The following is a 22,047-nucleotide window of genomic DNA, read 5'->3' as shown; positions in this document are numbered from 1 at the left end:
TCGATGTTAATCACACCTTGGCTATCCTACACTTACCAGCAAGCCTCGATAAAGTGGCATCGGGTCCGCACACAAGAGCCTATCCCTTCGACCTGGGTTTCGGGAATCCTTAGGGAGCTCCGGACTCTGCGTTTGCGACTTTCAGTATAAGGAGTGGTGGCGGTCAGGATGTTGGAAAGAGCCGTGGCGCTGGAAGGAATTTTTTGGGCTAAAGATCTTCGAACGGAAATCCCTGTTTACATCCAGGCGATCCGTCAGGGGAGGCAAGAAAATATGGAAAATTTCGGTCAAGTTTAGATCTAGAGGCTTACCATGGTTTTTTCCCCTCCACCATGCAGCAGTCAAACTTTTCCAAGTCCTAGTTATTCCCGTGGTGGCTCTCAGCAAGTCCAACACCCAGTCAAACATTCCCGGCATGAACTCCGAAGCAACGGGGGCGGCTGTAAGAATTGAAGAGGTTATGTGAGAACAAGCGAGGAAAATGAGGAGAAAAGAGGCTTGAAAACTTATGTGTGTAATTCCATGTCCCTCGAAAGGGGTTAGAAGATGGATAGTGGAGAAGATCTGTTTGTATCATAACAAACCGATCACACCAACCTCGGTCAAAATCGTCCTCGGCACTGGCAATCAGACCGCGAGACCTTCGAGGATACAAGGAGATGATTCCACCCCGGAACAGTCGGGGGGAATAAAGTTGCATCAGATGATCGATAGAGAAGGTGAGCCCGGCATGGTCGGTGAGGTTCTGGATACAGTAGATGATTCTCCATAATTGAGGAGCGAGTTGGCCCAAGCAAACCTGGTACCGGCAGCAAAAGGCCTCGATCAAATCTGGGACCGGCAGTTCGAATCTGATGGTAAAAAGGTAAGTATGGACCATGGTGAACCCCTCAACATGTTGAGTCATTCTGCCCTCGGGGCCGACTACGAGGGTTACGACATCGGGACCCCAGTTGCAGTCAGCATAAACTTTGGGAAGGTCGCCAGCAATGATTAAAGATTCAATCTCCCCTACTGATTCATGACGGGTGTCAATACGGAAATCACCCCTATACACACAGTCAATAGGCAGGATTTCAGTAGCTAGGGAACCAAGATTAAGTTCTGAAGTGATATTAAGAGCGTTCTCGTTCAAGGAGTTACTAGTTGAAGGAGATGAAGAAGGGGTCGAGTTAGCTGGGCTCGGCGGAGGTGATGCCATGATAAAGGTTTTATTTTGTTAGACTGGCAAAGAAAGGTTTGAGACTTTATTGAAAAGAGGCTGAACTTTGTTTAAGGAAGGAAAATATTCAGATGGGATTTAGGAAAAGTTCCGGGGTTTTTATAAGGAAAGGGGATCTTTCAAATCCTCTGGACCAAGGCGTCTGCTGGGGATGTGGAATGTCAATCGTTGTTTCCACTAATCTACGTCGTTTGATGTTTCGGTGAAACGTTGTGATGTTCAAAATTCCCGCGTAATCGAAGTAGGTTTAAAACTCTTCCACTTCCCAGGAAAACCTGTTCGAATCCCAAAAAATGGGGGGACTATCTGTAGTTGGTGAAATATTAAGGATCCAGTTGTACCAATATGGTCGAGACATATGGCTTAAAGGATAAGACTTCGGATGAGTCAGCATCGCTGCCACTGGGGGAAGATCTATGGTACCGAAAGAAGCTGCAGGTCCGGTGTGACGCGCATCTTCTCCGAACCTGAGTGGCCTAACGGTCATCCGTTATTACACATCTGGGGCGTTACGGATTCACTATTATTGCAATTTTATGACCCTCTTTATTGTACATTATTACAATGCCTTTAAGGCTTATTATGAGCAGGGGCGTGATACATGGAATATGTTCCCCTAGCTCTAAGTATAAATAGATGAGGTAATTCCTATTGTAGGACATGAGATTCAAGCTAATACACATAGCTCTTACTCTCATATTTTTGTACATTCTATACTCTTGCTATTACTTACTAAGCTCCGGAGTCACGGTTCATCAATAACAAGAGGAATCTAACCTCGGATAAGCATCTATAATCCAGGCGCTCTCTCTCTCTCTCTATCTTATTTGCGTATATTCACAATATTTAGATATGATCTTCTTAATCTTATTGGTTACTCTGATCTACGTGTCCCTGATCACGTGAACAAATTCAACTGAACCGTTTGACGGGTAAACAGCTTCGCCATAAAAAAGCCACACCATTACTTTATTTTCTCCCGGTTTTACTTTAATATGTTTAAGCTTAGGTAATTATTTTTCAGTTACCTTATATCAGAATATTTTTCCCGTGTTTTTCCCAACAAAAAGATAATACTATGGTCACCTGTGTCATATATAGACTTGGGTAAAAAATTGAACAGTTCTGTAAAACATCTGGAATTTAAGGTGAAGAGAGGCATTTAGTTGAACAAACTCCAAGGAACGGTCAGGAAACATAGATAAAAATGATCTGAAATACGATTATCTCATTGAAATGAAAGAAAAATATCTTCATCTAATAACAAAACAGGAAAACTCATCAGTAGGAGCAATATCAATGGTACTAAAATAGCTTTGCGACTTTAATGATACAAAAACAATTTTATATAACGTTCAGTGACCACACACGAAATTAACATGTAAAAAAAACAAGAATTGTATCTCAATCCCAAACAGATTGGGGTCGTCTATATGCGTGTCTATATGCGTGTGTAGTGCATTTTTAAGCTCATCTCAGGCGGATTTTATACAAAATAAACACAAATTAAATATAATACAAAAAGAGTAACACACATCTCAGACCATTAATGTAAAAAATAAAATTAAAGATAATATATCCCAAAAATGAAAATCTAAAATATCAGTGCAGAATTCAGCAGTTTGCAATCCATGCAATTCAATGAAAAGGCAGTGAAATAAAACTGGACGGAGCATGCTGAAGAAGAATCCTAATTAATACTGAAAGTTTCAAAATTTTGTTCTATTCTCGAGGGGGCGGGGAAGGGATCGGATTTGAACCAGCATAGACATATTGCCAACGAATTTACACTCTGTTCTCTACTCAGCAAAAAGAGAGCATGATTCTGAATGCTGATCCTTACATACTCTAGCTGAGCATCTGTCCTGATTCTTTTACCCTCTGTATTTCAATAGTATCAGAATAATGACATGAATAACCATTACATGCTAAAATTTAAGTTGTAAGACAAAATTTTGATTTTGACTTACAGCGGAAACATCGATCCAATGATTAAGAGTATCGAGAGCTTTCCCTGATTGATGTGTGATACGTGCTACTGCTACACCTTCAGCTAAGTTACTAACTCGCCCACTGACTAATAATGCCGCCGCGGCATTCAGTATCTAAATTTGCATTTTCACAGAGGCTTGATGTGATCAGTAAGAGTTCAAGTACTATACATTGACAGTGTATAGAGAAAATCAGCTTTAAGCTGATTCACAATAATAGGTAATCTCTTCTTTTTTTTTTTTTTGGTTAACTGGATATTTTATATAGTAATAACAACTGTCTAGTTAGTACAAATTTGGGAAGGGTTTATGCTCCCATTCAAAACACAGTACTGAGCCATTGTGCTAATACTATTATAGACCAGAGTTTGTCTATCATATGTTGTTCCCAGGATGTCTACCCGAAAAACTTCATTCACAAACACCGGAGGGAACTACTAGCATGTGCAATCTTCCAAAAGGTTATTTTTTGCTCCTTTTGCTAATAGGTCTGCCACCTTATTCTGTTCCCTGAACAGGTAATCATAGCAAGTCTGATATGGTAACCTAAAATATCCAGTTAGAGCGTAAAAATTCTTGATACTGTCAGTACATCAGTAGAATTTTGCTTCAGTAACTTCCCATCTACTAGCTGATGAGTGATGACCCTACGTACCACAAGTCTTAACTTATATATCGTGCGAGCTCCACGTATAGCATATGACATAAAAAGGTATACTTCATGTAGTGTCACAAATGACCACTAAAGAAAAGACTGCGCATGAAACGATCCAAGAGGAATATTATGTCTTACCAATGCATCCGCAATTGGCCCCCTCTCACCCGAAAGCACACTCCTTAGTACCTCAGCGTTATACTCTGGCCCTCCCCCTTGCAGGTCCCTTAAAGTGCAGCGAGGTATACCAAAATCAACTGCAACGATACACGAATGTTAGTTACCGAATCTGATGCTGACAAAGCTAATGATTCTTCTAATTTTCTTCTTTTGGAGTCAAATCGCAACAACAACTTCGATGTGCCTGAGAACGTTACCTCATTTTATTTTGTATTGCAATCAGTAGTAATTACTGCACAAGCTATCTAAAGAAAGTGTGCAGTTGCGAAGCCACATAGAGTGCAATTTTGATGGATCATATATATCTAGGCATTAATCAAGTCAACTTTTACTATTGATGATGGATCATCTCTACTCTGACTAATTTTGGTATGGACCAATGTCTGCATGGTGTAATAAAGAAACACTCCATATTATCTTTTCATAACTTATTCTAGCAATAATTACCATCTTGTTAACCATAAAATATTCGTTGCGGAACTTCAATAGCAGGTCTACCAGTACAGCAGGTATAGTCGAGTCAGTATACGGTCTCCCAAAACATTACTTTGAATTAGAATTTGCAAAAAGGGGCCACCAAACATTGTGCTAGAAGAAGAGGAAAAAAGATACGTACGTGGGTCAAAAGAGAAGTTCTCTATCTTTTCAGGTGTAACATCAAGTAACGTTCCAGGTCCTGTCCATTCACATTGCATGATTGATAAAGCCAAGTGGAAGCTTATATACACAATACAACAGAAAAGGTTAAAAAGAAATTACCAAGAGGACTCATTTCGTCTAAACCTTCAGAATGAACAACTAACGCTCTCTTCATGCCATAACTTTGTAGTGCTTTGGCCATCTTGCTTACTAAATCTTGTTTGTATACTCCAACAACAGCAAAAGGTACCCAAGCAGGGTTGAGCAAAGGGCCTAGGATATTAAATATAGTGTTCACTCGGAGCTTCTTCCTCATAGGTGTGACTATCCTCATTGCTGGATGGTAGTATGGGGACATCATGAAAGCTATCCCAACTTCTTCCACGCATTTCTTCACCCGCTATTCCATGTAAAACCAACTCAATTTTCTTTCCAATTACAAATTTAAGATGGAAGGAGTGAAAGAAATAGTTATGTGTTAATATTCAATAACGTGCAATTTGTGAATTTTGGCGAGAAAAAAAAGAAAAGCAGTCTTCTTTCACATTCAGAACAAGTGGATCACTTTTGCAGGCTAAAACGACTACTAAGACTAGTTAAGTCAATATTTGGCCATAAACAAAGATAAAATTTGGACAAAATCTAAATGAACTTCATAGCTTGGACTTTGCGTATCTGTAAAAGGAACAAGCAAATGTGTTGCTATACCAAGATCTGACTAGAAAGGAACCAAGAAGTTGATGAATAAATGGATGTTTTATGTAAAATGAAAGGTGATAAAAATTACCATATTTACAAATGCCTAAGGCAAGTCGAATATGGTATTTTCAGTTAAAATAAAGAATTACATGAAAGAGCTAAACATGCCCTTGTATTAATTTAAGGGTTCAAATGCCCTTTTGTTAGAACATACGAAATAATAAATATAGAGTTTTCTCGGTGCATTCTAATCTGTTATAGCAAGTTACTTGTCATTTTCCTAGTCAATAATCAATGTTTATTATAGCAAATTGCCCATAATTGCGTTTCAGCGACCTGATTGTGTAAATAATGTTTAGTTTAATACGTAAACTCCGTCACAGGCAGCTTAAACAACTAATCAAGCAATTTCTTCAGCTTTACCAATCGCACTGACCTGAGGCTTTAACTCAACGGTGACTCCAAGGGCTTCCAAAACATCAGCACTTCCACAAGCAGAAGAACTCGACCTATTCCCTTGCTGCACATAAAACAGCAGCCCCTCATTAAGTGCAAAGCAGAATAAATAATTAACTCCCAAGCAAGTTGTCTTTATCAATCTAACCTTAGCAACTTTAGCACCACAAGCTGCAGCTAGAATAGCTGCTCCCGTTGAAATATTCACCGTATTGGCCCCATCTCCCCCTGTTCCAACTATGTCCACAGAGTCACTTAACCCTTCAACCTTTCTGCAACATTTGATCATTGATCTTGCCAGTCCTACAACCTACATTTATGCTGACATTAAGCATGAAGAGGTGAAATATCACGGATAACAATTGATGAAATGTTAATAATACTTCTTGAGAGGTTTCGCCTTTGGCTCTTAAGAGAACAAGAAAAGCGCTAATGAGAGCTTCACTGCCATCTTTTAGCAAGAAATCCAGCGATGCCTCTGCTTCTGCTTCATTCAAGTCCTGTTTATTTAACAACCGCTCCAGCAACTGCAAAACTTAAAAACCAATAACCAGCTGAACTAAGTACAGTACCAAACATCAATTTTAGATATGTTTCTAAACTGTATTCCCTACTACAACTATTATTTTGTGTTTTTGTCATATTAAGGCCATTTGGTCATAAAAATTATTCACTTTTGTCCGGAAATTTTTTTCACTTTTTTCCGGAATAAGCGTTTGGCCATGAAAATTCCGAATACAACTTGAAGTTGTATTCCGGAATACCAAAAACTCAAAAAACTTATTTTTCAAAAAAAAATTACTTTTTTCACTTTTTTACAAATACATTTCACCAAAAACTACAATTTCAAAAACTATGGCCAAACACAACTCCAACTCCAACTCCAAAATTCCAAAAAAAAAAGTGAAATTGTTTTTTTGGTATCTATGGACAAACGGGGCCTAAGTTACTGGAACAACTATAACACTTAAAGTTACAAAAAAATAGTAATTGAACTTTATCGTATAACAGTAAGGTCACTAAATTTTACTCACTATAACATACTTAAAACTTATCCATCAAGATGACTTTACTGTTAGAAAGATAAGGTTTTGTGATTTTATAGGAATAATTAGTTAATTTTAGTTACTTTAATATAATAGGTATAGCACAATTGTTTTGTGACTTAGCTAGTAAAGTGGTTCACGTTGAACAGCCCTACCTAAATTTAACCCTTACCTGTGGGGGTAATTTCGAACTGTCACTGAACATCTTTTAAAGAGGGTCACTCGACTTATTGCACCAAAGTCAAAAAGCTACTTTTCGTAACACAAAAATTACTCAATTTTGTTCAAGTATCACAAAAGTTGAGTTCTTTTTTATTACAAAATTAGTTTAATGACTTCAGTGAATAAAATGAAAGTTGAGTAATTATGGTACTCCTTCCGTTCCTTTTTTATTATCCTTTATACTAAAAATATTTTTTTCTTGTTACTTGTCCAGTTTAACAAATTAAGTGAGATTCATTATTTTCTTCCAATAATATATCACCCTTATCATTAAATATCTTAAAAGAAGTGTCAAGTCAACTAGAACAAGTAAAAAGGAACAGGATGTAATAATGACATTGAATGCTAACCTCCTTAGATGATAAAATGGGAAGCTGCAGTGGAGAAGAAGAGCGGGGCAAGTCATTGGCTACACAATTCCATCTCCTCCGAATGGAAGGCACAGTACACACATAATTTTGAGTTTGGAAATGAGAAATTTTGTAGAAAGAAAAGGAACAAACAATAGGGGAGATTCCAAGCACCGCCATTGTTCGTTGTTTGTTTGTAAAGGGTAGATGTGACATCAGTTTATTAGGTGCCGACTCTGCTCTATGCCATAAATGCACTTGGAGAACAATAATGCCAAGTGCCAACTACCCATAATGAGAATCACTTTAATCTACTGCTAACGGTGCTCAAGCATCCAAATTAGTACTTAACAAAATACTCCAACGATATTGGAAAGTGGGATTGTTAGGAATAGATTAACTTACATTGATATAACTACTTATAAGAGGAGTCGTTGATTCTGTGAGTTATACGAGTCTTTCTGAGTTACTGATTTCATCACATCAATCGTAAATTCTTTACTAGCATCCGGTACTTATATTAATCTAATAAGTATAAAATATGTAATTTTTATGTTACTTAATAGTAATAGTTACACGATCCATATTTTCACTTTAATATTTAAACATACCTAGTAACCCAGACAAGAACTACTACCACTACTAGGCATCTATCCCAAATAAGTAAGTTTAGAGCTTTTTTTTAGGGGCAAAGACCATTATATTAATATTAATCCTAATAAACTATGACATCACACAGAAACATCCCGTAGGAATCCTGTTATTCCAAAACAGTAGTGCCATTCACATTAGTAGCATAGAAGTCTCGCAGGATTTTTTAATTTCCATAGGTAGCTAGGACATGACATGCATTTACATTTAAATATTTAACAAAAAAGAGTTAGACTATGAAATCTCATTGCCTATATTGTCTATTTAAGTTCATCTCGGTCGAATACTATATAACATAAAGTTAAGAATAAAATATAAAGTATTGAAAGTTCTCTATGTTTATTACTAACATATAAATGTCTGAAAAAATAAAGAACTCGTAAAAAAATAGGATCTAGAGTCGGTGGCAGAACCAAAAGAACCTAACAAGAAGATTTAAAAAAGGCTTAATGCATATGCGGCCCTAAACTTGTCCTTTTTTTTCATTTTGGCACCTCAACTAAGTGTTGTTTCTATATGAACTCCTGAACTCATCCTCAAGTGTGTCTATCAAACACAATCCGACTTGCATAGTATTTCATCTTCAATTTAGCAACATGTTAATATATATTCTAATTTAATTATGTCATCTCTTAGCTAAGATTAGCAGCAATTGAGAGGGGAAAAAAGAGAAGCTCTTAATTAAGCTGGCAGTGAAAGAGCAGAAACCGACACATACATGACCTAAAGAATAGTTTACCACATGTCTAAAATATTACTCCAATTTCATTTCCCCGATTTAATTTTTGCTTCTAACAAAAATCAAATTTGGGGGGTTTGATAGACACAGTTGATGACGAGTTCAGGGGTTCAATAAGAACAACACTTAGTTGAGATACCAAAATGGGAAAAAGTGATAAGTTTAGGAGGCTGCATATGCATTAAGCCTTTAAAAAAATACTACCAAAAAATTTCTAGGAATTTAACAAGTTCTATATATTACATAAAAAAGGTTCTATATACATCGTACATATTTTCGAATCCTCTTCACCATATATCCTAGATTAAACATATACATGATTAAAACTTGATCTTGATATCACTTATATTAGACCTTTTCTTATGTCAAAAATAAAAATAAAAATAAAAAAACCATTCAATATGAAAATAGTAGCAAAACTGCCACGTTAAACTTCAAAATGGAACATTTTCAGAAGTACAGGATCTAAAGAAATAACACTTCCATATTCCGTAACAGCATCCGCATATAACAGCAGCTAAATTTTTTCGAAACCGATTTTATATGTTATATTTTACTTCTCTATAACAACGTTTTTCTTATAACGGCAACAACTAAGCCTGTGCACAAATCGGTTCAATCCGATTTCCGAACCGATTCGAAACAATTCGAATAATTCAATTTGGATAATACAATTCGATTTCAATTTACAAATGCAATTGTAAAATATTACGGTTTAACGATTCAGATACGGTTGGCTTCAATTATCAACCGAACTGATCCGAACAAACCGAATTTATATGCCACTAGTGACTAATATGACTAATACTCTAATAGTCCAACTATATATACACTTAATACTTAATAGTGAAGTAATATTTATTTAACTTTAGATGTAGTGCAAATGAATATCTGCATGCACACCTTACACTGGATATTCATGGCCTTCTTGTTGGCCTCAAGCTGACTTCCCTTTTAGTCTTTCATCTTTTTAGCGTTCTTCTCACGAGTCATCTTTGCCTTTTGGCCATTGCCTCCACCCATGGCTTTGTTTGTTCTTTGATCTTAGCCTGTACAAATTAGAGATTTTGGTTTTGTTTTTTTTAGGATGCAAACTAAGTTATTATGCTTGTGTGCTTGCAAGTTGCAAGATGTTGGATTATTAATTTGGTATATGTAATGTTGTGTTGGCGGATTTGTATGCTTGCACAAGTTGTCAAGCTCTTGTTTTGCTATTTATATCCTATTATGCTTGCAAGTTTATGATTTTTTTCTTGATTAATGTCTTGGTTATAAGGCTGCAAATTTTGGATCTCGTTATTTTTTTTTTATGTTTACTCTAAAACAGAAATGAAATAGTTACTTGTTTAAATTTCGAATAAATCGAACAAATTGATTTGAGTAACTAAACCGAAATAATAAAAAACAAATCGAATTGAACCTAGAATGGATCGAGTTTGGTTGGGAATTTTAGAAAGTCGAAATTTAAAATTTCAACTCGATGATGGCCAAAATCGAACCGAACCGATTCGTGCACAGGCCTCGACAACCAAATTTATTGTACGTTCTTCATAAAATTACCCCCATATAACAAACAATCTTCTTTTTTTAGCAATATAATAATTAATCATCTTTATAAAAATAGAATATATATAATTATCAATAATAAATGTAAAAATTTTAACTAAATATTTAATCCTTTAATACACTGTTTATGACAAAGAATATCATATGAAAATATATATATATATATATCATCGTCAAAAGATTTTCCTTCATTCTACAGAGTGTGATTAAACTTATTTGACAATTAAATTTGAAAGAATTAAATTTTATGTATCTTTTTTCATATAACTGCAAAATATTATTTTAATATCAATACTGTTATAGGTATATGATGCTAAAAAATTTTGAACCTAATGATGCTGTTACAAATAGATTTGACGGTAACATCAATATTTTTAGCTGTAGGATTTGCAGCCCCTCTTTGGTCGCTCACACTGAATTATAAATTATTCTCCTCCCAGTAGGCAAGCTGATGGAAAGAAAATAGAGCGTCAATGTTAACATTTTGGTTTTCCTACATTTGATGATGTTGTGCTATATTTCTTCCAAAAACAAAGTTAACATGTTCAGAAAAAAGTTGCCAGAAATGAAGTCCTATTGATAGTTCAACAACAGATGGGTCCTATCTTCCATTAAATCCCCAAAAATCAAAACTACAACACCAAATAGAGAATATGGCCAACCGGCACTAAGAGCCAAATGGACAAAATTCATGGATATGATAAAGAATACTCCTTTAGTTCACTTTAAAGTACACAATTTATCCCAACGAATCGTGCCTTCTTCCTCCTCTTCTAAGCAAGCACGAGATCCATTAGCAAATCGTTATTATACTGAAGAACCTGATCAAATCAAGTAAACCGGCTCTTTTTATCACTCCATCCTGAACCCCTATTGGGGCTTCTGCTACGACTACGCTTCCGTGAAGCATCCGCATCGAGGGCACCATATCTGTTACTAGATGATTAGAAACTAGTCAAAACCATGAAAAAGGAGAGGGGGATTTCAGAAAAACTTGAGAGATGGCTGAATACCTGTCACGTGATCCCCGGTCATAACCACGTCCTCCACCTCTTTCTGATGGATTAGTCCAACCTCCCCTTCCTCCATTCTGCCCATAGCTACCATTAAAGAGTCCACCACGTCCACCTTGGCCAGAACCCCACCTAGACCTTCCCATACCACCACCTCGTGAAGCCATATCACGCAGTTCAGTTGGCACAGATTGATTTGCGCCTTCTAAAACTTTAACAAGATCTAAAGCATGCTTAGAATCCTGGTCGGAGAAAAATGTGTAGGCCAGACCAGATGCCCCTGCCCGGCCTGTTCTACCAATTCTGTGGACATAATCCTCTATTCCAGTTGGAAAGTCAAAATTTATCACCACCCTGTCACAATGTGTTTCTAGTTAACCGTCGTTCAAAAGCCTGCACCTTTTTTTATATTCAAAAAGGAAATATGCATATGGATGGATAGACATTATAACGTGTATTAAACCACAATATTCCTATGAGGTCTTAGACCAAGACCACGGTCTAAGTTCAAGCTGTTTGTACTTGTGGAAGGCCAAAGAAATTATTCACATTACACACCAAAGAGCCAGATGTGGAAACAAACTTGACTACTTGGGTGTAATTCCTCTAGTTCAGTTTCTAGGACAGAGTATAAATTGCAAACTCCTCATCGCTCTACTTAATCATTCATCCACAAATCACGCCAATGCATTCACCGCTAACTCGGTTTCAAGTAAGTCATACAGTAACAGTTCTGACTGATGCTCTACCAAAAACAACACACCTATCCTGAAAGGAAAACCCACCAACACACACCAAAGGGACTAAAGAGCGGAGGGGAAGCAATCAGTAACTAAAGAATACTACTTCCACTCCTTTATGTGCGTCTTCCTCTTTTTGTCCATTCCGAAAAGATTGACACCTTTATATAGATGGCAAGTCATTTTAACATTTCCGAGTTGTCCTTCATGAAATGCTCTTATAGAATAATCCTCCGGATCAAAAAGAGTGTCCACTAAGCCTTTTTTCTTGGGTCAAAAAGAGTGTCCACTTATCAAATCAAGAAAGCATTAATCCTATCTTTCCAGCTTTGTCCCTATTAAGTGTTATGTGATCAAATCCCACTGCCTATTTAATTAGGGGCAGTTTAGTCAAATTACCTATTTTTGTCTAGGAGTTAGTATTTTCTCAAGGGGTGTGCAAATAGCTAAGTGGACAGTATTTTCTCAAGGGGTGTGCAAATAGCTAAGTGGACACTCTTTTTGATCCGGAGGGAGTATTTTTTGGCAAGCACATGCTTTATAGAAATTAACATGACACTTTGAATACCAGTAGATACAAAGGGTACTCTTGGTAAAATACATATTTAGCTTATGTATGAAAAAGTACTTATTTCCTCTTAAACTACATGTCCAGTCTAGCACCACCATATATGAAATGGACAGTATATGCCCATCCAAAACCTAATTCCACAAGAAAGTGTGGCCAACAAACACTTTCTTCTCCAATTAAGCCATAAAAGAAGTGCATCTGAGCAATGCATAATCAAGCATATTATGTTTAATATAACCAACCTGATATCTTTGATGTCCAAGCCCCGCGCAGCAACATCAGTAGCCACAAGCACAGGAGACCTGCCGGTGCGAAACTGGCTTAATACGTAATCCCTCTCACTCTGAGATTTATCCCCATGAATTGCAGCTGCTCCAAAGTTGCGAGTAAGATTGCGAGATAGTTGGTCACACATTTTCTTTGTTGAACAGAAAATAATGATCTTTGACCCAGGTTCTTTGGATCTCAAGATTTGTTCTACTCGCCGCTGTTTCTCCATCGGCATCAAGACTTCAATGTGCTGCAAGTCAAAAATACTTGAATTAACTGTAACCTCACCAATTCAGCTTTATATTCCCCGTATGTGTTAGACAGGTATAATATTGACTCCACTATGATACCTCAGCTATCATCCCCAATTAGGAGGGGTAGAGAACTTGAAGATATTAACGAAAACTGTCCAGGAAAATGATAAAGAAACACACCTGTGTTATAGACTTGTTTGCAACAAGCTCGTCAACATTACCAATATTAACCTGAACTGAATTAACCAATAGATCTGCTGCAATCTTACGAACCCCCTTGGGCCATGTAGCTGTATACATCAATGTCTGCCTCTGCTTAGGCAGCTCCTTCACAATCTTCCTTATCTGAGGTTCAAATCCCATGTCCAGCATACGATCTGCTTCATCTAACACCAAGTAAGAAACTTGACCAAGACTAACTCTTCTCATTTCCAAAATGTCGTTCAAACGACCAGGAGTGGCTACAACAATATCTACACCCCTACTCAGCTCTCGTAGTTGAGGACCTTTTGGAGCACCTCCATACAGGCACTGACCATGAAAACATAAATAATCAGTTTCTCAAGCTGCAATTGACATTAGAATCTCAACGGTTGTCCAATAGCAACTATTCAACTATTCTATGTGCAGGTGAATATGCAGCTGGAATAAACTCCACTAGAATTTAGCAAACGCGTGATTCACAGCTCAAAACAAGGAATGTGATGCAATATTTAACCTCTGAGCTTTAGGTTTTAGATCTCTAGCCACACAGTCATTCTATAGTGTGGATATTCCTAGAATTGCAATCTTCCAAATGTGTCGTTGCATTTGAACATTGCAAAAACAAGAGTCAAATAGCAAATGTTCTAATTATAAAATTGATACCAGACTAATAAGCATCAGTACCTTAAAACTGAAGTAAAATACCTAGTGATGGAACCCAAACTATGCCATTCATAAGACATAAGCATCAAAAGCCAAAAACAAAACTTTTTTCTACCATCAAATAACAAAAATAATGAATCGAAATTCAAGAAGCAAAAGAACCCGCAAGTGAAGGAGAAAAAGTGTGTGTCAGATATAGAAAACAAAGGAAATCTAGGCCATGTTCTCTCAAAACATACCGTGCAAGATATCCTAGAGGATTTCCCAAACTTCACAGCTTCAGCTTGTATCTGCGTGGCTAACTCTCTTGTTGGTGACAGTATCAAAATAGTTGGGCCTAATTGAGGATTACTGCGACGATTTTGTAGATGAATAAATCCAGGTATCAAGTAACCCAGAGTTTTCCCAGACCCAGTCTTTGCAATAGCTACTATGTCACGGCCCTGAAGGGCAATAGGCCATGATTGTGCCTGAATTGGAGTAGGAGCGGAAAACCCAGCTTGATGCATCTGAAAATGTTGGCAACATCATTCAGCACATACACAAATTTGGAACTTTCTCATAGATAACTTATTTGACTAATTTGAATGGCCAACACAAGAAGAAGCATCATCCCCCTTAAGTAGGCGGTCAACACTTGCTAATGCAAACAAGAGCAGGAGGACGCCTCTTCTTCAGTTTGGACCATGTGGCAGACTGAATCATCACCGACAGCAGCCCCAGCCACGAACATGGATGATTCCGAAAGCCTTCACAAAAATTGGTCCACCAAATAAGGGTGCTCCACATACATGGAAGCCCCCAAAGGATGGTTGAACAGCGTACGACATTTAGCTCCTCCTTGGAGCAAATATCGCACCTGCGTGAAAGTACAGATGGGAAAAAAGGATGAGTACTGAAGCTCAACAGTGGACCTCCAGCAACCATTGAAATTCAGAAAGAATACTTTATTCTTACAGTAAATTCTTTGATAAGATGCCTCCTGAAGAGCAATTAAAATACAAACTAAAATGGGTTCATCCATACCTCCCTCACAATCTCTGAAGGAAATCCAGTTGCTTCAAATGATGTCAAAGGTGCAGGAACATCACCTCCCTGTCAAATGGAACGGAAAATATAATGTAAACATGAGTATTGACTGACAAACTTTTGTCCGAGGTTGGGGGATGGGGAGGGTATAGCAATAACATAACAATAAACATGAAAGATGAAGACGAAGCTCTTTTGACGAGCTAGACTTATACGATGAAGTTATTGACAATAGAACATAGAGAACGAAGTACTTAGAGTTCTGATTAACCTACAGCAGGTTGAACACAAATAGAGAACTGAAAATCACAAGACAAAAATTTGGCTTGAAATAAATTATCAGACAAAACAGACCAAAAATGTTCATCTTCAAGATGATGAACCTAGAACAAAAAGGTAGTCGGAGTTGCATTTCTTGTGCTTTAGCTGTACTCTGATTACACAAACCAAGAAACTCTAAAAGCGCATCATTCCAAGAAAAAGTAGTTCAGAACACTTATATTTTGGATAGGTAAAGTAAATAGATGAAGTAATTCAGAGACTTGGTGCAACTATAGCCAAGTGAAGACAATATACAGCAACAAGTCCTACAAACACCACAACATCCTACATGCTAATGGAAGAGAATTGCCAACTAGAATAAGATAAGATAACCTTTCACTTAGTCCAAACCCATACAACTATCACCAAAATAAAGAGGTAGCTCATAGAGAATTGCCCATTACAATGAGACAAGACAACCTTTTTAATTAGAAAAGATATGACAACCTTCTATTTTGTCCAATCCCATACAGCTCTCTCCCAAGGGAAGAGGCAGGCAGCTCATGGAGATAAGAAAAACTTTTATGGTGTTGGGATGTAGAGCTGAACATGGTACAAGGGGAAGCACCAAATTTAAGGAAGGTATTTGTCATAGCAAAGTCCAAAACCAACAGTCACTGGTTGATCCAACAACAAAAATTGTCCTATCATATTTTCAACCATATGAAATGTGTCGCTCAATTGGACATCAGGACACTAATCTATGCAATGACACTGGTTTCTTATATACATGGTTTCTCTTTCTCTAGTTCATTCACCTGTTCATCGTTATGAATTTTTTGCTGTCATACTCCATGAATTGTCCAGCTATCTACCAGAACAATTGAGCTAGATACTAATGATGAGGATAATGATGTTCAACAAAAGCCAAATGAATTCTAATTGCTGCTAATCTCTCTAAAAATATAAGCTCTCCGTACAAAATAGAAACGGTCATTTTGCTGAAGAGTTTTTGGCGTCTGAGCCTCACGCTCTGAGCCATGGCGACGCCGGCAGATCCATTGCCGGCGCGTGCAACACAAAATCACACTCCTACAGGTATTCCGAACATGGAGAACAAATCAATTCCACACAAAATCAATTATGCGGAAGCAATTCAAACCGTGCCCAATCCGAGCCCTAAAAAGAATCGCGATGGAGATCCAAATGTAAAAGCTCGATACGATAGGCACGATGGGAAGACTGCTGTTCTTTTCAAACCTAGTGAATTCTATGGGGTGATGGCCAATGAATGTAAGTTCACACTGGTGGGCAAGTTCATAAGGACCAGACCCCAAATAGAAAAAATCAGAGCAAATTTCTCAGAGAAAGTCAAGGTTCGAGGTAAAGTTACAATTGGGGTTTTTGATTATCGCACTGTTTTCCTAGATTTTACTGTTGAGAGTGATTGTAAGACTGTGGTTTAAAAGAGCAATCGAAATAGAGGGTCAAGTAATGTGGCTGGAAAAATGGACACCGGATTTTAAGCCGGAACAAGACTCACCTATTGTTCCTATCTGGGTCTTACTCCCTGAGCTGCCTTTCCATTGTCATGCCTGGAATTACATCAAGCAAATTGTGGCTCCTCTGGGAACCCCCTTAATGATGGACATGGCCACTGAAAACAGGACTCAACTGAGTATGGCCAAAGTTAGAGTCGAGATAGATTTGACAAAACCAAAGATTAATTCGTTGTGGATTGGGACAGAAGATGAATCTTACCCTCGTAAGGGATACACACAGAAGCTGGAGTATGAGAATCCCCCCAAGTTTTGCATACACTGCAGAATGTTGGGACACTCTATTGCTCAATGCAGAAGAGTTGAAAAGAAAAAAGAGGAAGAAAAGGCAGGGAATGGAGATGTAGGGAAATCAACAGAGGTTGCAGAGAAAAGTGGCGTTAAGGAAGATTGTGATTTGGTAGATAGTGATAATGTTGAGAATGGACAAAAAGAAAACAGCAAAAAAAAGGAACAAGCGGGGAACAAAACTAAAGATGGTATAGAGGAAAATGGAAAGGAGGCCATTGGAAAACAGAATGGTAAAGAAAAAGTGGGAGACCATGTGGTTGGAAGAGATATGTTAGAAATTAAGCGTAAAAAGTTGGCTCGAATTCTGGCCAAAAACAAGAAGAAGAAGAAGAAGAAGAAGAAGAGAAAAGCTAAGAAGGGGCTTAAAAAGAAAACCAAGGTCACTATGCAGGTTAGCAAGAGTCAACAGACTGATAATGAAACGAAAAGTACCAAGCAACATCAGGAGAATAGCAATGAGGAGTATCAAAATGAAGTTCAGCAGGGTCACAGTATTAATCAAGAGGTGGTACAAGATAATGAGAAGGTGGCCAACAGTGAACAACATGGCCCAGCCTTAAGGACAGAACCTTTAGAGGCCAATCACCCCAGCACAGCGAGTAAAAAGAATGATCCTAGAGACAAAAATGATGATATGAGCACTAATAATCCGGGTAGCAACAATGAAAATGTGGAAAAATATGGTAGGAGGTCCTCAAGCCTAGACACGGTTATGAGAAATCATAAAGGCATTGAGTTGGTGGTGGATCTTAACACGAATCAAGATTTCCTCCAGCGCAGCCGTGAGCAGGAGGAGAGTTTAGATAAGGAGGATGAAATATCGGATAGCCTGGCTGATTTCAACAACACAAGGATCAGTCAGGAGGCGGAGGTGGAACATGTAGACTCTGATGAATCTGGTAAGGAATATGCTCAAGAAGTGATACAAAAAAGGGGCCTGTCCCCAGGAAAGAGAGGCAGAAACAGACAACAGAAAACCAATAAAGGAGGAAATGAGAAAGCCAACTCTTCTGTTAAGGGAAGGAGACAAACAAACCAAACCAAATCCCCTCAATGATCAGTGCCCTTTTCTGGAACATTAGAGGTGTGCGGACCAAAAAAGCTATACACAGACTGAAAAGTCTGATCAAATTAAATAATGCACAATTTGTTGCTATCTTTGAGCCTTTTATCGACAAAAAGAAAATAGAGGGTTATAAGAAATTTTTGGGATTCCAAAATTGCTTAAGTAATGAAATTGGTCAGATTTGGTGTTTCTGGAGCACGAACTTTCAAGCTACAGCGACATCCAATAAAGATCAACAAATTACTCTTCATTTGAAAGATGGAACAGGTGTTGGTAATGAAGGTGCTTATGTTACAGCAGTGTATGCCAAGTGCACTGCCCTTGAAAGACAAGAACTATGGGATGACCTAACTGATATCTCAAATCAGGTTCAAAGTGGTTAGTGCATTGGAGGTGACTTTAATGTCATTCTCGAGATCATAGGCCTCTTCTGTTAAAATGTTATGACAGTAATAATAATGCTATCAAACATTTCAGGTTTCGTCATTTTTGGGTGGAACAACCTGGTTTCATGGAATTGGTGGGGCAAGATTGGCAAATAGAAGTAAAAGGGAATCCAATGTGGATTTTGCAACAGAAACTCAAAAGATTGGGAAAAAGACTTTCTAAGTGATCTAGAGAAGACATTGGTGACATTTTCCAGAAAGTGGAAGAATGGGAAGCTACTCTACAACAGTTGAAAGATGTTGATGCAATAGATAAGAATGAACAGTCCAGAACAGAGCTAAATAAGGGTCAGGCTGAATACATTCATTGGATGGCTATGCAAGAAGCTCTCCTCGAACAAAAAGCCCAAATCAAATGGTTTGAGGAGGGAGATAGCAATACAAGGTGTTTTCATAATGTGATCAAAGACAGAAGAAGAGACTGCAGCTTCGTAGGATCAAGAATAGTAAAGGGAAATGGTTACACTCTGATGAGAAGATCTCAAATTCGGCAATCAGACATTTTAAAAGGATCTTCAACCTACCTGAACCTGCTGTGGATGACAACATTTTCTCCTGCATTCCTAAAATTATCACTGATGACGATAACGTTATGTTGTCTAAGATCCCAATAGAAGAAGAAATTAAAGACGCTATTTTTTATATGAGCTCCACTAGTAGTGCTGGACCTGACGGATTCAATGGTAGTTTTTACCAAAAATGCTGGGAGATTATAAAGGTGGATGTGATTAATTTTGTTCAGAGCTTTTTCTATGGTAATGGCCTTACTAAATTCTACTCTCATCTTTGTTTGGCCTTAATTCCTAAAGTTAACTCTCCCTCCAATTTTCCAGAACTTAGACCCATCAGCTAAAGCAATTTTTCTAACAAAATCATTTCCAAAATTTTGGCTAGAAGACTGAGCCCTTTGTTGCCCAAATTGATTTCGTATAATCAAAGTGGTTTCGTTAAGGGCAGGCTCATTACTGATAATATTTTGTTGGCTCAAGAAATTGTTCATGACATTGCTAAAACCAACAAGGGAGGAAACATTGTAATCAAGCTGGACATGGCAAAAGCCTATGATAGGCTTTCGTGGAAATTTCTTATAGGTGTTCTTAAAAGTTTAGGTTTTTCAGAATGGTGGACCGGGGCTATATGGAGACTGATCTCCCATGTTTGGTATTCCGTCATTATCAATGGCAATAGAAAGGGATTTTTTTCGTCGTCTCAAGGATTGAAGCAAGGGGACCCTCTCTCCCCTTCTCTTTTTATTCTTGGATCTGAGGTGTTATCGAGATTGTTGAACAGTCTTTATGAGCACCCTAACTTTATCCCTTTCACCATGAGTGAAAGAGGTCCCCAGATATATCACCTTGCGTATGCCGATGACACTGTCATTTTCAGCGCTGGAAAGAGCAAAGTGATTAAGCTTATTATGAAGCAAATCAGGGCCTATGAAAGAAGTTCGGGGCAGAAAGTTAATGATGACAAGAGCTTCTTTTGCACTCACCAGAAGACCTCTAATTCTAGGATCAATAGAATTATTGATAGAACTGGCTTCAGGCATAAGCAATTTCCTTTTAATTATTTGGGTTGCCCTCTGTTTGTTGGCAGGAAAAAGATAGAGTACTTTGATGATCTCGTTTCTAGGATCACTAGAAAGCTTTCAGGTTGGTCTGGGAAATGCCTTTCCTACGGGGGAAAAGTTACTCTCATCAAAAGTGTGCTCCAAGCCATCCCCACCTACACCCTCGCAGCTCTAACTCCTCCCAAAGGTACTTTGCAACTCATTGAAAAGCACTTGGCTAATTTTTTTGGGGGGTCCGAAGGGGACAAGAATAAGTACCACTGGAGGGCTTGGGACAAATTATGTTTAAAGGGTGAAGACGGGATTGGAGTCAAACTGCTACAAGAGATCACGGACTGTTTCACGTGCAAAAGATGGTGGAGTCTAAGGACTCAATCATCTCTTTGGGCAGATTTTGTCTTGGCTAAATATTGTAGCAGAGTGCATCCTGTGGCTAAATCCATTAATGCTCCTCAATCTCCTAACTAGAAGATGATGATGCAAATCAGAGATAAGATAGAGGGTAAGATTTTATGGCAAGTTCGAGAGGGAAATAGCAACTTTTGGTGGGATAATTGGACAGGGCTAGGGGCATTGGCTAAAATCTGCCCTAATCAGTCCATCTATAACAAAATCAAAGTCAAGAATTATATCGAAGATGGGAGATGGCAAGCTGATAAGCTTCATGATTGCATTCCTAGTCAGCTGGTCCAACACATTTTGAAAATTCACATTGGCAATAGTAACGAGGAAGACTATGCAGTATGGGAATCGGCAGCAGATGGGAATTTCTCTACAAAAAATGCTTGGGAGGAAATAAGAGAGCATAAACTGGAGGAATTTCTAACGGGACAGGTATGGCACTCTAACTTACCTTTTAAATTTTCCTTTCTTGCATGGAGAATCATCCATAGGAAGCTACCCTTGGATGATGCTCTATGCAAGTTTCATATTAATATGGTTTCTATGTGTGTCTGTTGTAATCAGCCCAAGCAAGAAACCTTGCAACATTTATTCGTGGAAGGAACAGCAGCTCAACACATGTGGATTACATTTGGAGCTCCTCTAGGAATAAGCATGAAGTCAAATTGGGGCATTAAAAGAAACCTTAGATTCTGGTGGCAGAGTAAAGGAAAAAATAGAATCCATCAAATGATTATGCACATATTACCTGTGATAATTCTGTGGGAGATATGGAAACAAAGGTGCTCGTGTAGATATGGTACTCAAAGGAAGATGTGGCATAGAGGAATGGAGAACCATGTTTGGTGGAATGTTAAAATGAGTATAATGCAAGCATTCCCGAAAGTAGTGGTGCCAGACAACTGGAGCAGCTGCTGTGAACATATTGAGAAGTGGAAGCCCGTTATTAATTGGAAAATAGTTAGATGGGCGAAGCCGGATACTAACAAAGTCAAGCTTAATACGGGTGGTAGCTTCTCTAGCAACGGAGCAGGTATTGGAGGCATTTTAAGAAACTCTGAGAGCAACATGGTTATGGCGTTTGCAATCCCTATTGACTGTAACAGCAGTTCGATGGCAGAAGCCTATGCAGTTAAACACGGCATGCAATGGTGCTTGCAGAATGGGAGCAATAACATTGTCTTGGAATTGGATTCTCTTATGATAGTTGAGATGCTACAGCATAAGGCCACAAATAATCTAAAATTCAAAGGTATTATTGAGGAGATCATGAGTATGATAAATCGGATGGA

At 38.0% G+C, this 22,047-nt stretch overlaps 2 protein-coding genes across 8 annotated transcripts in view; both read right to left on the bottom strand.

The window, feature by feature from the left end:
- Window positions 1-2,762: 2,762 nt before the first annotated feature.
- LOC132618968 (anthranilate phosphoribosyltransferase, chloroplastic-like) lies at window positions 2,763-7,826 on the bottom strand. Of its 4 annotated transcripts, XM_060333953.1 has the most exons (9): window positions 7,461-7,805; window positions 6,226-6,369; window positions 5,991-6,152; window positions 5,823-5,906; window positions 4,808-5,087; window positions 4,665-4,724; window positions 4,007-4,125; window positions 3,193-3,327; window positions 2,763-3,103 (listed from the first exon to the last, which is right to left on the bottom strand). In XM_060333953.1, the coding sequence occupies exons 1-9, from the start codon at window positions 7,674-7,676 to the stop codon at window positions 3,071-3,073; spliced, it is 1,233 nt and encodes a 410-aa protein (XP_060189936.1). In that variant the 5' UTR covers window positions 7,677-7,805; the 3' UTR covers window positions 2,763-3,070. The 4 variants fall into 4 exon arrangements, with proteins under 4 accessions (XP_060189936.1, XP_060189937.1, XP_060189938.1 ...); XM_060333954.1 differs by lacking the exons at window positions 2,763-3,103; window positions 3,193-3,327 and adding an exon at window positions 3,344-3,860 and having other exon boundaries at window positions 7,461-7,826; XM_060333955.1 differs by lacking the exons at window positions 2,763-3,103; window positions 3,193-3,327 and adding an exon at window positions 3,345-3,759 and having other exon boundaries at window positions 7,461-7,824.
- A 3,146-nt stretch (window positions 7,827-10,972) lies between these two features.
- LOC132616981 (ATP-dependent RNA helicase-like protein DB10) overlaps window positions 10,973-22,047 on the bottom strand; it is a 16,593-nt gene continuing 5,518 nt past the window's right edge. For 3 of the 4 annotated variants that reach the window (XM_060331818.1, XM_060331816.1, XM_060331815.1), the window contains exons 4-9: window positions 15,158-15,226; window positions 14,371-14,640; window positions 13,445-13,795; window positions 12,983-13,260; window positions 11,430-11,783; window positions 10,973-11,352 (exon numbers count right to left, since the gene is read on the bottom strand). In XM_060331818.1, coding sequence (XP_060187801.1) covers window positions 11,247-11,352; window positions 11,430-11,783; window positions 12,983-13,260; window positions 13,445-13,795; window positions 14,371-14,640; window positions 15,158-15,226 — 1,428 coding nt within the window. In that variant the 3' untranslated portion in view covers window positions 10,973-11,246. The remainder of the gene's footprint in view (window positions 11,353-11,429; window positions 11,784-12,982; window positions 13,261-13,444; window positions 13,796-14,370; window positions 14,641-15,157; window positions 15,227-22,047) is intronic. The other variant, XM_060331817.1, reaches the window with a different exon arrangement.

Source organism: Lycium barbarum, chromosome 11 (assembly GCF_019175385.1).
Source record: "Lycium barbarum isolate Lr01 chromosome 11, ASM1917538v2, whole genome shotgun sequence".
NCBI classification, from domain to species: domain Eukaryota; kingdom Viridiplantae; phylum Streptophyta; class Magnoliopsida; order Solanales; family Solanaceae; genus Lycium; species Lycium barbarum.
Note: the sequence above shows the minus strand (reverse complement) of the source record. Positions and strands in the feature narration are given on the sequence as shown.